The sequence below is a fragment of the Equus przewalskii genome, chromosome 5 (assembly GCF_037783145.1).
Source record: "Equus przewalskii isolate Varuska chromosome 5, EquPr2, whole genome shotgun sequence".
Lineage (NCBI taxonomy): Eukaryota > Metazoa > Chordata > Mammalia > Perissodactyla > Equidae > Equus > Equus przewalskii.
This window is the reverse complement of record NC_091835.1, coordinates 18,137,006-18,150,533: the sequence shown is the minus strand read 5'-3', so window position 1 is coordinate 18,150,533 and position 13,528 is coordinate 18,137,006. Positions and strand designations below refer to the sequence as shown.

Sequence of the window (13,528 nt, the reverse complement as noted above, 5' to 3'; positions counted from 1 at the left end):
GATGAGCTAAGCTCATCTTGTGGAGGATGTTGAAAAACATAAATTCCCCGCAAACCTCTGGCGTCTGTCTTCCTGAAGTGCCACCTGGAGAAGCCCATTCCACCAAGCGCGGAGCACGTCAGCCGCTCGGAGACCTGGGTCGCCGCCCTCGGAGGCCTCGACCCCGGGGACGCGCCGGGCACTTGCCCTCCGGTGCGTGTGCTCCGTCGTCCAGCCGCGGCGGGGGTGGGCACGGATGCCCCTGGCTCTCGGCGGACCCCCCGGGTGAGCAAGCGTTAGCAAGGCCTGGGAGGCCCCGTGGGCAGCCTCATCCGGACGCCGCGCACGCTGTGAAGCGCAGGCCGCGTGCATCATCGGCGCTGCCCGGCCAGGGGACCTCCGGGAGGCGGAGTCCCTGCGAGGAGGATCAGGGCTTTGTCCCTGTCAACTGTCTGGGGTGCTCAGTGCCGGGCGGAGGAACCCCGCTTGTGGGGACTGAGATGCTGGCGGCCCCCTCCCGGCACAGGTGAAGGGGGTGCTCAGACTGCCCGAGGGCGTCTTTTGCTGGGGTCGGTTTCGGGGAGCCACCAGAGGCTTTGACGTTGCAGTGTGGGGAGTCCTACCTTGTCCTTCGCACCTTCTGGAAACCAGACGGTCAGCGGGTTGGCAGGCTCTGAAGGATGCGGTGAGGACACGGAAGTGGCCGCGGAGAACAGCCCTGGCAGACCCAGGAGGAGCTGAGGGGCTGGCGCCCCGTTCCTCTGAGGGGCACTCTTGGCGAATTCTCAGGTGGGAGTGCTCACTGCCTCCGAGTGCTCCGCCCTCCAGAACCAGCCGTCGAACGCTGCCGCCCTCCACGGGCTGTCGCAGCCATCACCCCGTCTCAGCCTTCGAGCAGCCCTAGACTCAAAGTTTCGGGAGTTTCTGGCGGAGGGAGGGGACACCCACTGGTGACCGGGAGGAAGCGGAAGTTGTACTAAAGCATGAATCTGGGCCTCAGTGTGGCCGCTGCTTCCTGTCTGATGTGACTACTGTGTTCACCCTCAGAGGGGCAGTCACGAGTTCTGACCTTAGGGGCCCCGTCCTCTCTGGAGAACCACAACACACAAGCAGACTGAACTACCTAGAAGAGATGATAACAAGATGTTTATTCTTCAGACCAACATTCAGATGAAGCGTTTTTTGGCAAGAGCATGTCCCTTGCCATCACCCCAGAGAACGGAGATCCCATTTACCGACAAGGATTAAAATAAAAATCGACGTCAGGGTTTGTACTACGTGTTCCAAGATGGCCTGCAGGACAGACCTTCTCTGGATGCGGTTTAACATGGTGCTTCCAAATTCTTTCACCTTCATCATAATTTCATTCTAGTAACTGACAAATACTCCTGCCAAGTGCTTAGTTTATCTTAGACTGTTGATAATAAAGGGTCAAAGAACCAAAGAGAAAGGACGTACTCCCCAAATGTTATGGCCTAAAAAGTGATGCTGTTAAAAGGCATACTACTACTTAGCTGTGAAACAAGGCAGGGTGAGGGAGCTATGAGTCCCACAAGCTAAGTGAAAATTGCACGTTTTTTTTTTGGTGAGGAAGATTGGCCCTGAGCTAACATCTGTTGCCAATCTGCCTCTTTTTTTCCTCCCCAAAGCCCCAGCAGATAGTTGTACATACTAGTTGTAGGTCATTCTAGTTCTGCTATGTGGGATACCACCACAGCATGGTTTGATGAGCGATGTGTAGGTCCACGCCCAGGATCCAAACCAGCAAACTCTGGGCCGCCAAAGCAGAGGGAAATTGCACTTTTGACACCAAGAAAAAAACTCTGAACAGGAAAAAAGACTTAAGAGAGGCATGTATGTTAACTGTCTCCAGTTACAGTTTGTGACAAAATTTGTGCTGGTGTATCTCCTGATGGCGCTGTTCATAGTGACAGAAATGCAACTAGCCATAAGACGTCATAAAAATGGACCATGCTGTTTCTCCAAAGTTTTATTTTAATTTAAATTACAGGGCCAGCCAGATATTCTGATAAGAAATTTACTTTTCCTCGGGAGAAAGGAAATGCTTTCATGGCATTGTTAACAAGTGTATACATCTCATCTTTTTTTTTTTTTAAGGGTTAAAAATCACATTGAGTAACTGACTTATGTAAAATTAAACCTTTATAACACAAAAAGAAACCACTTCCAGTATAATAGTTTTGGTAATATGAATATATTAAATGATCATAACTTCAAATGCAACTTTTCAACTTTGAATGTTTTCACATTTTTGTTTAAAAACAAAGTAACCAAAAAAAAGTCTTAACTTTCTCCAGATTCCAATGTGCTAGTAACACACCGATGTTTTCTTTGACACGCTGCACCCCCTGAGTGTTCCCCACACAAAGGCCTCTAGTGCTGATGGCACTGCCAGCATGGAAGCTGTTCTGTTGTTTCAAGTTCTAAGACCCAGCTTGGCACGGAAACCTCTCTTCCGCTCGGTGTAACTGATGTGCTCACACCACATCCAGATCACAGCGCTAGACGGCAAGACCCAGAGCGTTTCATCACGGCCACGTCTGCCTTCCTAAACACTGGATGTTTGCATTTCAAAGGAGCTTGGATCACTTTCCCTACTTCCAATAGAAAAACATGAATTATTTTACTCAGATTTTGGTAAAGACAGCCTCAGGAAAACCAATTATAATGTAGACTGTCATCTTAATTAAAGAGAATGAAATACATCTAGATGTTTGGGAGCTATTTTCTAACTGGTGTTCCTAGAAGGAGGTCTTAAAACCTGCTGAAACCTTACTTGGGAGTCTCGTTTTGCTGGCTGATGCATAATTCAGTTAGTAAGAGAGGCTAGCAAAGGATAATTATATAAATTTCTTAATCAGCTACAGCCATGCTGAACTCGAACTGGCAAACTTGGATTTGTAAGTTGTTAGTTGTGATCTTCGCATCACTAAGATGAACAGACACCATTCTAAGAACTTGACACATAGATTCTAGGAGACGTTGTTCTGCTGTGGTCACAGTAACAAAAGAGTGGTGCAAAATCAGTTACTTTATAAATACTGATAATTTGCAGCATTATGGAACAGGACATTAAAAAAAATAAATTTCCCCATAGGACACCTATGACTAGAAACTCTTCTTTTCCTAAGAGAAGCCAAAGTTTTAATTATTCAGTCTCACAACTATTGTACTGGGTTACTTACTCTAAGAAAGAAAAGGTGCTCTACAGAGGTTCCCACACACACAAAGAATCAGCATTAATTTAGCATAATCGGTATCATCCATAGAGCTGGCGAACTCCTGACTCATTTTAAAGGAATAAGGCCAATATTACGCAGGAGAGTGTAGCTGATTGATTTCCAGGTCTGTATCTTAGCCTATTGATGGCACCCCAGCAGATAACTGAATACAAAGGATTGGTTTACTTTTTTTTCTTTTAATGCTGTGATACTTAAACGTTAAATCAGCATTTTCATGTGATCTGAAGTATTTCAATTACATATGAGCATTCATTTTTTGCAAAAACTCAATATTAGGTAATAGTTACATACTAATACAATAACATTCCTCTGCTGTACAAATTAAATCATTTAAAAGAAATGAGCACTCTAAGAATTATATACAAAAGAAACCTGTAAGCATCGTTGAAATGAAATGCGAAGTGTTGCTGCTAGCTCTACTGTTTTAAAATACCTTCAAAAAGTAAAATTAACAAATACCCTTTGACATATCCAGGTTTACAAGTCTCAAGAAAATCAAATGTCAAAAAATTCTAGAAAGCCGTGAAAAGCATATATACATTTTCCTTATGACCTTATGAAGCTTCACACTTTTGAGAAGTTGCTAAGTTTCAGTATCGATTTATTCGCATGTCAACTTTATCCGCCCCAAAAGCTCACATCTTGGATACAGTTCCCCTCGGATTTCAAACAAAGCTCTGCACAATCTTCCTTTAGTGAAGGCAACCATCTTACCAAGGATCTTCGCTCAGACCTTTAACAGAGATAAACGCAAACACGTGGGTGTCATCTGACAACACCAAGGCCCTCCTTCCCTAAACCACTGCCATCCTTGCGTTTGCCTTCATGAACCCAGCCGTGCTCAGAACTCCTACGGCCAACGGAGTCTTTGAATTCTGAAATGACACAAAGATCAAGAGAAAGTCCACGTGTGCTCTAGTGTGCAAGAAAGCAGCAGCTACGTTCTCCAACTTGGACTAAAATAAACAAAAAAGGTAAAATGAAAAACCGTTCACTTAACAGCAGATTAGCAGTAATGTTCCTCATGAATCGATAAGAGTGCCTGATGCTGAATAGCTAACAGCAAATGCTGAATTTGGATTTAATATTTTAGATGTTTATTGGAAATTAGGCTTCTTGCTGAGCTGGTCTCTTCAAATCCCTGATCTGTTTAACTAAATAGGTCTTCTCATCGTTAAACTGTTCGTCCTCGGTCCTGTCATTCTGAAACTTGCTGAGGAACTCTATGAGTTTGGTCTGGTTCTTGAGGAGGATGTCGAGGATGGGCTGCGTCTTGTTGGGATTGGCCACAAACACCTGCGCGGAGAGAAATCAACATCAGTCACAGGGAAGACCGACACCAAGCCACGTGCGCTGCAGCGAGCAGGGCATGCGCAGTGCACAATCCGTGCCCCCGGGCCTGTGGTGAGGCCAGGACAATTACTCCAGAGGTTTTTGCTTTAGAAGACCTTATTTTACAATTTGGAAAAAAAAAAAAAAAGAATTGCATATTTTAGCACAAAGAGGATTGACACATTCATTCATGCTCTGAAACTTAGTAGTCGGTATTATACGTACATATAGACTTTGATTTTAGGATAAAAATGGGCAGAAATTATTTCTGGGCGCAGAAGGTCAGAATGCATTTTAAGAATAAAAACCTCCATGGAAAGCATTAAGAAATGAATTACCCTTTACTTTGTGATTAATAATCTTCCACACCAAAGATAAATAACACTCCTCTATAAACAAACGTTTCTTGTTCCCAAATCCAAGTGGTACACACTGTTTCTGGGTCTATTTTTCTGTTTAAATGTTGTACCACACAAATATGAAAATTAACTGAACTGTATCACTTAGATTACCAAAATGAGGCTAGTAATATTTCAGTAATTTGTAAATGAAATGAGACTAACAACTCCAGAGGGAAATACTGTCTATGATTTTAGTACTATACCTTAAAAACATGAAAGGCCTCAAACTGGATGTTACGACTTTTGTCTCGCAGAAGGTTCATCATTAATTTGAGGTTCTCAGGTTTACTGATGTATTTTGTCATAATTGTGAAGTTGTGTCTGTCTAATAGTAGTTCACCGAGAAGCTGAGAAGACATTTAAACAATTACTCTTAAACTATCATTAAGATTTGAAGTAAAAACCAAGATTTACAAAATAATTCATTTCATAATTATCATTATTAAGCACAGAATACTGGTAGGCACTCAAAAGACAGGTGGACTAAACTGAATTATGACCTAAAGACTACTGAGTGCCCACTCTCTGCCACTTGAACACCCACCTTCCCTTTGGGGTTTAAGCCGATGGTGAGTCGGCACTGCTCTCTGAAGAGGACATTCAAAGCACACCTGGCCCAGAATCTGAGACTGTCAGAGCCTACTTTTGGTGTGTGTGTGAGGAAGATTCACCCTGAGCTAACATCTGAGCCAATCTTCCTCCACTCTGTGTGTGGGATGCCTCCACAGCATGGCTGATGAGTGGACTAGGTCCATGCCCAGGATCTGAACCTGGGCCACCGAAGCTGAGCGTGTGGAACTATAACCACACAGCCACAGGGCCAGCCCCTGTCAGAGCCTACTCTTAACATATGCATTTATGTTATCTCACTAAAAAGAAACTATCCAAGAAAATAGTCAGAAGAGAAGTTATTGATAATTCTTGTTTAACTAACTACAAACTTTAGCTTAAGTAAAAAGTGTTAATATTTTTTTGATTTATCTGAACTTCACAGGACAAAGGGTTTCATGTCCAAAGTTTTCTATACACTTACCCCTGAACATGCCAAACTTATCATTTTATTATATTTGATTCAGAAAGGTTTATAAAAACAAATACTTTTCTGTTCCTTCTTAAGCAAAGTATCCTGAAGATACTCCAAGTTTTTCTTAGTGACTCCTCCTCGTTAATGATGTTAATTAAAAAAAATGTCTGTGCCTTCAGGGCTTACTGAGTTCTACAAGAGCTGATTATGCCATATCAGCCCTTAATTTTTAAACCGCCACTGCTTGTTCTAGATTTTTCTTTTTCTGAAACCAGCAGTCCCCTCTTCCTGTTGCCAGTGTGCCAGCTTCGAGTGGAGGTTGAGCATGTAGGCGGTGTAACATGCAGCGGGGAGGAGCCAGGCTGTGGTCCTTGTGAACGGAGGCAGCAGCACAGCGGGGCAGAGCCTGGCCTGGCACCCCCTGCCGGTCTTTGAATGCTGGCTCTCCACTCCTTGTGAGCTATGTAACCTTGAGCACATTACTGAACTTCTCTGTGCTTCAGGTTCATCGTCCGTACAATGGGAGTGTATAAACAGTACCTACCTCTCATGAGAGTGTAGTGAGAAGTGAAGCGTGAATCATGTGAAGCAGGTTAGACCTGAGTCTAGAGAGAGGCCCGGAGTGGGCTCTAAGGGAAGGGAAATGTGCACACAGAGCTACTTTGCCATCGTTTAATTGCTTCTGCTAATTCCCTTCTGGGTTCCTGGCTATGTTCCAGATCCCTGAACTTTCCAGATAACTCATCTCTAGGTAAGTAACATGTCATCAAACTAAATAAAAAACAACCGGGTGTGCAGGAAAACAAATCTATTCTAGTTAGGGTTTATAAAGAATTTATAGGAAGAACTCAAAAGCAGAGAGGCTTCACAGCAATCAGAATCACAAAATCTGTAACTTTCAAGGTAAGGACCGACCAGCATTTACTCTGTTGAAGCCTCGAAAGTTAGTATTAAGTATGTGAAGTTTTATGGGTTTATTTGTGTTCATTTTCTGTCACAGAAACCAAAGAAATACTGAAAACGGCTCATTTCAATTTGGTTGTCTGGAGGAGGACGACCGATAATTCTTTACATTTCTTTTGACATAAAAATAAAAAATTGGAAGTCTTGCACAGGGAATACAAATTTGTCAGTAAAATAAATATAGGAATAAATAAATGCCCACACAGCTGCGGAAAAGAAAGTACTAACTAAAATCCATTTTAAAGCACCACGGGGCCTCCCAGCCGCTCCGTGTGCTCCCCAGGTGTTAGGAGCTACAGGGAGCGGCTGAGTGGGCGACGTGCTCATGCCCCCCACCAAGGTCTCACACATGGCCGCCTCAAGGTTCCTTCTCAGGCTGGTGATTCTGAAGTGGCAGAAAGGTCTCGAAAGCCTTTCTCCTTATCTAAACAGCCCAAGCATTCAGAATATGGTCAAAGTCTACTGATTTGCCAATAAAAAAACATTTTCTCCCCTGTGAGGCTGTCCTAGCCCTGGAAGCTACTATTGCAGGCAATCCCGTCTGGCCTCCTTGGCCTTAGAAGACAATGACTCCTCCCAGCTGCTCTGTGTGACTGCTGGGGAGCGCCGGACGTCTTGGCCCTTGGATAAAAGAAGATCCTGGCATATGTCTACTTCACTTTGAGGATCACAGGGGAGCCTACACTATATTACACTGACGTACCGAGAGGAAAAATTCCTTAAACAGCTGCCAGAAGGATTGCATCCACCCCCGAAACTGAAAAGATTGCTCTTATCAGCCATTAGACTCACCAGCGGTCATCTAGCCAGAAGACCTGGAGATGGGGAATAGATTAAGGATCCCCGACACTGGACTGGGGGTGGCTGGGAGGCTAGGCCCAAGCAATAGCAATGAGTGGAAAGCACCCCAACCTCACTGGACTATTTCAGTAATGACGCATTTCCGGTTGTGGCTATTATTAGCCCCGACTGTGGGAGTTACAGCTTTAAGAGGAAAGAAGGAAGTAACTGGCCAGAAGGAAAGGATTCTTTTGGAAATTCAGATGGTAGAGAGTGTTCTTATCAAAGGACACAAGTTAACAGATGCTGCTGATGTCCTTTAGTCAATTTCCATAGAAAGATAAGGTCTTCTAGGGTGATGGCCCCAGGTAGGAGGGAAGTAGGAATGGAGTCTTGATCCAAATGGATTCAGACACCTCTGAGGGGAAGAACTCTGGGCAGAATAGAATTTAAAGTGGACCTGGCAAAAAATATAAATGGAATTATGATTTTTTTTCAAAATCCTTTCTGATTCCATCTATAATTCCCGTCAGGACCACTTACTGACACAATGAGGGGTACGCATTGATTAACTAAGAATTTTCTAGAGGAGGAGTCAGCATACTTTCTGTAAAGGGATAGAGAGTAAATATTTTAGACTTGGCAGGCCATACTGTCTCTAGGGCAACCATTCAAATCTGCTGTTGTGGCCTGAAACTGCCATAGATAATACATAAATAAATGAATATGTCTGTGTTCCAATAACACTTTATATATACAGAAAAAAAACCCAAACCCTTTATGTATAAAAATAGGCAGTGGGCTAGATTTGGCCCATGGGCTGTAGTTTGCCAACCACTATTCTAGAGTCTTAAGTCTTAAATTTAAGTTTCCAATGGAACTGTCCATATCCTCTTGTGATACGAAGCAACCGAACCCGTCTATGGTCCCCAGTTTCATCACCCGCACCCATCTCCCACCCCCTTCCCCACGGCAAGCCTGTGCCATTCAGGCAGCATCTGGGGAGTGCACAACTGCACTGCCTTTATCTAGTTGATAGGATTCTAAGTTTAAAAATACACTTCAAAATCTAAAACACTGCACTGCTGAGAGAGAAAGTCCTCTTCAAAATGCTGTGTCCCCCATTTTGGTAACTCTAACTTACAAAGAGGTGGGTAGTGGCCCTGTGGACCACTGCTGAACCCTGTTCCTTTCCAGAGAAATCTTGACCACGGACAAATGTATTCTCCCCCAAAGGTCTAAGAACCATACCAGCATATCTCCCTTTCCCCAAACCCAAAATTCAAACATAGGGTGAAGAGAAATAAACCACATAAAATAAACGATCCATCATACCTTGAGTGACTGCCTTTTTGTCACATAATTTTCCGAATGAAGCAACTTCTCATATTCACTGAAGAACTAAGAGATAAGAAAACATGTTAGGATTATTTTTTTTTAAAGATTGGTAGATCACATCATAAAGGCTGAGTACAAACTTCTAACATTGCAAAGTCCAACCGGTGCCCAAGCTCACCTCCTCCCGTCTGTTTCACGCCTTCCGCCGGTCTGTTTCACGCCTTCCTCCGATGTGCTCAGAGACCCCCAGGGGGATGCACGCTGACTACCTCCATGAAGACGGCTCCTGGGACCAATCCCCTCCCAGGGCTAGCCAGGCCCACAGAGAGCTTAAATCTGCTCCTCTTCCATTACCCAAACTCCATATGCACAAACTATCACTCCCCTCCCCTCACTGTTTTCTCACTGAGTCAGCTCTCATTTCTTGGTGTTAAATGAAAAAATTCGTATTTACAGACAAGAACTAAACTAGTCCAAAACACAACCACAAAGAGAAAAGTTACCTGCTCTTTCAATGCATCAAGCAAGGAGAGAAAGTAATTAAAATAGAACAGAGGCGAAATTCAGCGCTGTGTTAAATAGGTAGATGCCCTAGAGAAGGTACGACTTGGGTTCAAACTTGAGTAATGGGAGGAATACCATTTAGAAATGGGGAGGAGAAAAGAAATTCTTTGGGGATAAAAAGGGAAGAACACACAAATGAAGACCTGGAGAATGCAAAATGCTACCGATGTAAGAACTGACAAGGCGCACTAGATGTACGAAACGGTGCTCACCGCCAAGAACCCTGTCACTGGGATTTAAGGGGTAGAAGAAGCTGGATTACAGCAGTGAAGCAGGAAATGGAAATGAGGACGCACAGAGGCCAAGGTCACACTTTCGAGAAGTTAGGAGAGAAGGCTGGTTAGCTTTAAGATTTACATATATAAATACAGATAGACATATATACGTTTTGTTTTAACTTTGAACAGGTTTTTGGAGTTCCCAAAGTTTGCAGTACTAGTATGACTCTGTTGGCTGTCAGTGCTTTACTGAGGCTTTCCTTGGTCGTGGTTGGTGGTAAGGAAGCCTGCTCTGCAGTCTGACATGCTAAAACTCGTAGTGCCTATGCTTTATGATGGGTCCTTATCAGGCCAGCAATCATCTGTGGTTAGAGGAGGCTATGGCTCACAGGCCAAATTCAGCCTGTTGTGTGTTTTTTATAAATAAAGTTCTACTGGAACACAGTCATGCTCATTCATTTATTGTAAACAAATTCCTTTATGAATTTTATGAAGTTTACGGCTGCTTTCGCAGTACAACAGACAGGAGAACTGACAGAGACCACACGGCCCACAAAGCGTTAAATACTTACTTTCTGGCCCTTTGTGGAAAAGGTTTTCTGACCCTTGGTTTAGAGCTAACCCAGCACTGCCTGTGCATTATTCCTTTTGCTCACCTCTAGGCAGAGGTGGGATGGCCATCTATTTAGTATGCAAGCAAGTTAGACTTCTCTCTTTTCAGAGAAGACTTTTAACCCTACCCTCTCCTCAAATGATCATCAAACTGATGAGCAAAACAATTGGATCTGTCTTTAACCAGTAACAGAATATGTACACCCCAAGTTCTTGACAGAAAATGCAAGTTAACATTTTCTGCTCCATAAGTCTTAGTTGTAAGAAATTCTTCTCACGGAGAACTGCCCAAAGAGTATGTCCATAACATTCCTCCAGATGGGTCAGATCCTGTCCTTGACTTAGGAATAAGGATTAGGACAGAGGATGGGCACTGTTTGGGCTCCTCAAGGATTTGCTCTCAGGGAACTGCAATAGTTGAGCATTTGACTGATGGCAGAGTCACCTTGAGGACTGTGTCCACTATGTGACACCGTGATTTAATTCCCCTCTAAGAGTGCCAGTGGGACAAATTTGTTTCAGGTCCCAGGACTAGAAAAGGTGGTTTCCTTTGAGTAACGGGCATCTATTTGGCTTTACAGATACTGCAATCTTTTAATGTATACATTTCTGTTAGTTGCCTCACACGAATTTTTCTAAAATCCTATTAATCAATGTTATCCATTAATAACATGCAGGAAAATATTTTATGGCAAAATTAAACTGATGTCACTTCAGTAAATTTCTTAGAAATTTAGTTTGTATCTTTGGTAGACTTTAAATTAAGGTACTGGTATGTTAGAAAAATTTGAGACCATGTGTTAATAAAAATAATACAGCTAAGTTTACTAGATGCTTACTGTCCCAGGCCCTGGGTCATGCACTTGACACACACATTCTTATTTAATCCTCAAAACAACCCTGGAGTAAGGTACGATCATGAGCCTTCTTTTAGGGCTGAAGATCCTGAAGGCACAGAGGGTGAATGAGAGCAGCTGCCCAAGGTCTGGCAGCACACGGTGTAGGACGTGAAGCCAGACTCCAGGCAGTCTTGTGCCCAAGCCCATGTGTTTTAACTACTATAGAAAGGCACCAACAAGATGACCGTGCTGTCATTTTAAACCAACAAACACATTCACATCCAAACGCACACGGGCAGAAATAACAATAAATGGCCAGCGAGGTTGAAATTCACTTGAGGCTTTTCTGAGGGACTCACTACGCACTCAGCAGTGCGTTACAGTGCTACCGGGAGGGGAGATGGGAAAAAGGAACGCAAAGGAAGCAGAAAGCAGAGGTTTTCACTTTCATTAAGATGTTTATAAGACTGAATCTTATAATTTAGTTGAAGAGCAAAGCAAACAATGAAGTATTAACATCTAGGATTTCAAAAATTCAAATCACTAGTAGAAGAATGAAAACCTAAGCCAAATCTTGTGGGAGAAATAGAAATTTTAAGTGGATTGTTCTTATCAAATCTTCTCTAACAGCACCTCTGAGATCTTGGAAAACGTGTAAGTTAAACTAGCATGGCATTAGGACTTTACTCATGGGCATCATGGAGAGCAGAGCCGGCACGTGGTGGAAGAGAACATCTGACACTGGCCTGCAGGTTGCTTGAGGGTCCAGGGCAATCAGGTTATCAGAGCACTCAGAATCAGTTACAAACCTCTGGGCCTTCTATTACCAGGAAGTCTGACATCGACTCAAGCTGGAAGGCCCTTACTGCTGGGCTAGTCCAATGTCCTCATTTTACAAATAAGGACAGACTTCTGAGTCCTCCAGCATTAGGTAATGGCCTTGGTTGTGGCCAGAAGGAGTCGGCAGGAGAGCTGGGGCAGAACTGGGTCCTGCCTCCTCTAGGCTAGCGCTCTTCTCATCCTATCGGCTGCTGCCTCCCTTTCTCGCTATTTGTAAGCAGCAGGAATGTGAACAACTGACGGAAAGGAAGGGAGAGTTAGGAAGTCAGATAATAATTTTCCTTTTATCTTAACTGTATATTATCATTCAGCAGCAAAGTGCTTTATTTTCCTCTCCTAAAGCAAGAACAGATGCAAAGGGCAGTGTGTCAATCAAAGAAAAAAGTCTGCTTCTGACCAAGGAACACTCTATATAGCTCATTTCAGTACAGCAATGACTTTAGCACCATCTTAAAACATTACACATGCAAAAAGATATTCTGGCACAAAATCTAATTTAAATCTTTCATTTCTGGTAACAAAAATTACAATTTTCTATTTCAGAATAATATTTCATGTACTTACTCTATCATAATGCTGTTCCAAAAATTCTGCACTGAGCAATTTATGTCTTGTAAGTAAATCCTAAAAAAAGAAAAATATATTTTTATAGTTGTTTTGCATTCAGGTTCTTTTAGAAAAGAGAATCCTAAAACATTCCACGCCATTTTACCTGATAAAAACTGATGTTAAAAATGACTATACTTAAAAACATTTGAACATGAATCATATTAAAAATGTTGATTCTATATCAGAATAAATACAATCAATAACTTAAAATTGTGATTTAATGATTATGATTAGTCCCATGTCTACAGTTCTTAGAAGGAAAAATTTAAAAAAACAACATATAAGGCAAGGGAAATACCAACTCAAACAAAGGGAATAAAGAATTGAAGTGAAATAAAAGTAAACAGCTGTGGTAAAATGTCAAATAGAGTACTGCTCCTGGTGGGGAAAGAGGAAATTTCCTTTATTAGAAAATGTATTGGAGGTTCCATTTTCTTCCTCCTAAATTCAACTACAGTTTCATATCTAATGCAATCTTTTACAGACATAGAATGTTTTTTAAAAGCCCCATCATATTATAAACATTAACTTCTAAGTAAGCAGAATAATGCTGCAAAAATGTAGAATCAAAAATCAGTATGCCCTAGAGTCCAATTCTGCATAACTATGAAACAGAGCTTATGCCTCACCCCATGGATTTTCCTGGAAGAACTCAAGGATCATTCATTCAGAAAATATCTACCATGTGCCAGGTAAAGTTCTAGGTGCTGGGGTTACAAACAAAAAAGATGTGGTCCCTGCCTTTGAGGATCTGGAAGTTAGCAAT

The 13,528-nt window shown here is 42.6% G+C and overlaps 1 protein-coding gene across 5 annotated transcripts in view; it reads right to left on the bottom strand.

The window, feature by feature from the left end:
- Positions 1 to 1,954: 1,954 nt before the first annotated feature.
- The window catches only part of CAB39 (calcium binding protein 39), an 83,506-nt gene continuing 71,932 nt past the window's right edge, over positions 1,955 to 13,528 (bottom strand). For all 5 annotated transcript variants that reach the window (XM_070620139.1, XM_070620137.1, XM_070620140.1 and 2 more), the window contains 4 exons: positions 12,718 to 12,777; positions 9,078 to 9,143; positions 5,179 to 5,322; positions 1,955 to 4,538 (listed from right to left, as the gene is read on the bottom strand). In XM_070620139.1, coding sequence (XP_070476240.1) covers positions 4,350 to 4,538; positions 5,179 to 5,322; positions 9,078 to 9,143; positions 12,718 to 12,777 — 459 coding nt within the window. In that variant the 3' untranslated portion in view covers positions 1,955 to 4,349. The remainder of the gene's footprint in view (positions 4,539 to 5,178; positions 5,323 to 9,077; positions 9,144 to 12,717; positions 12,778 to 13,528) is intronic.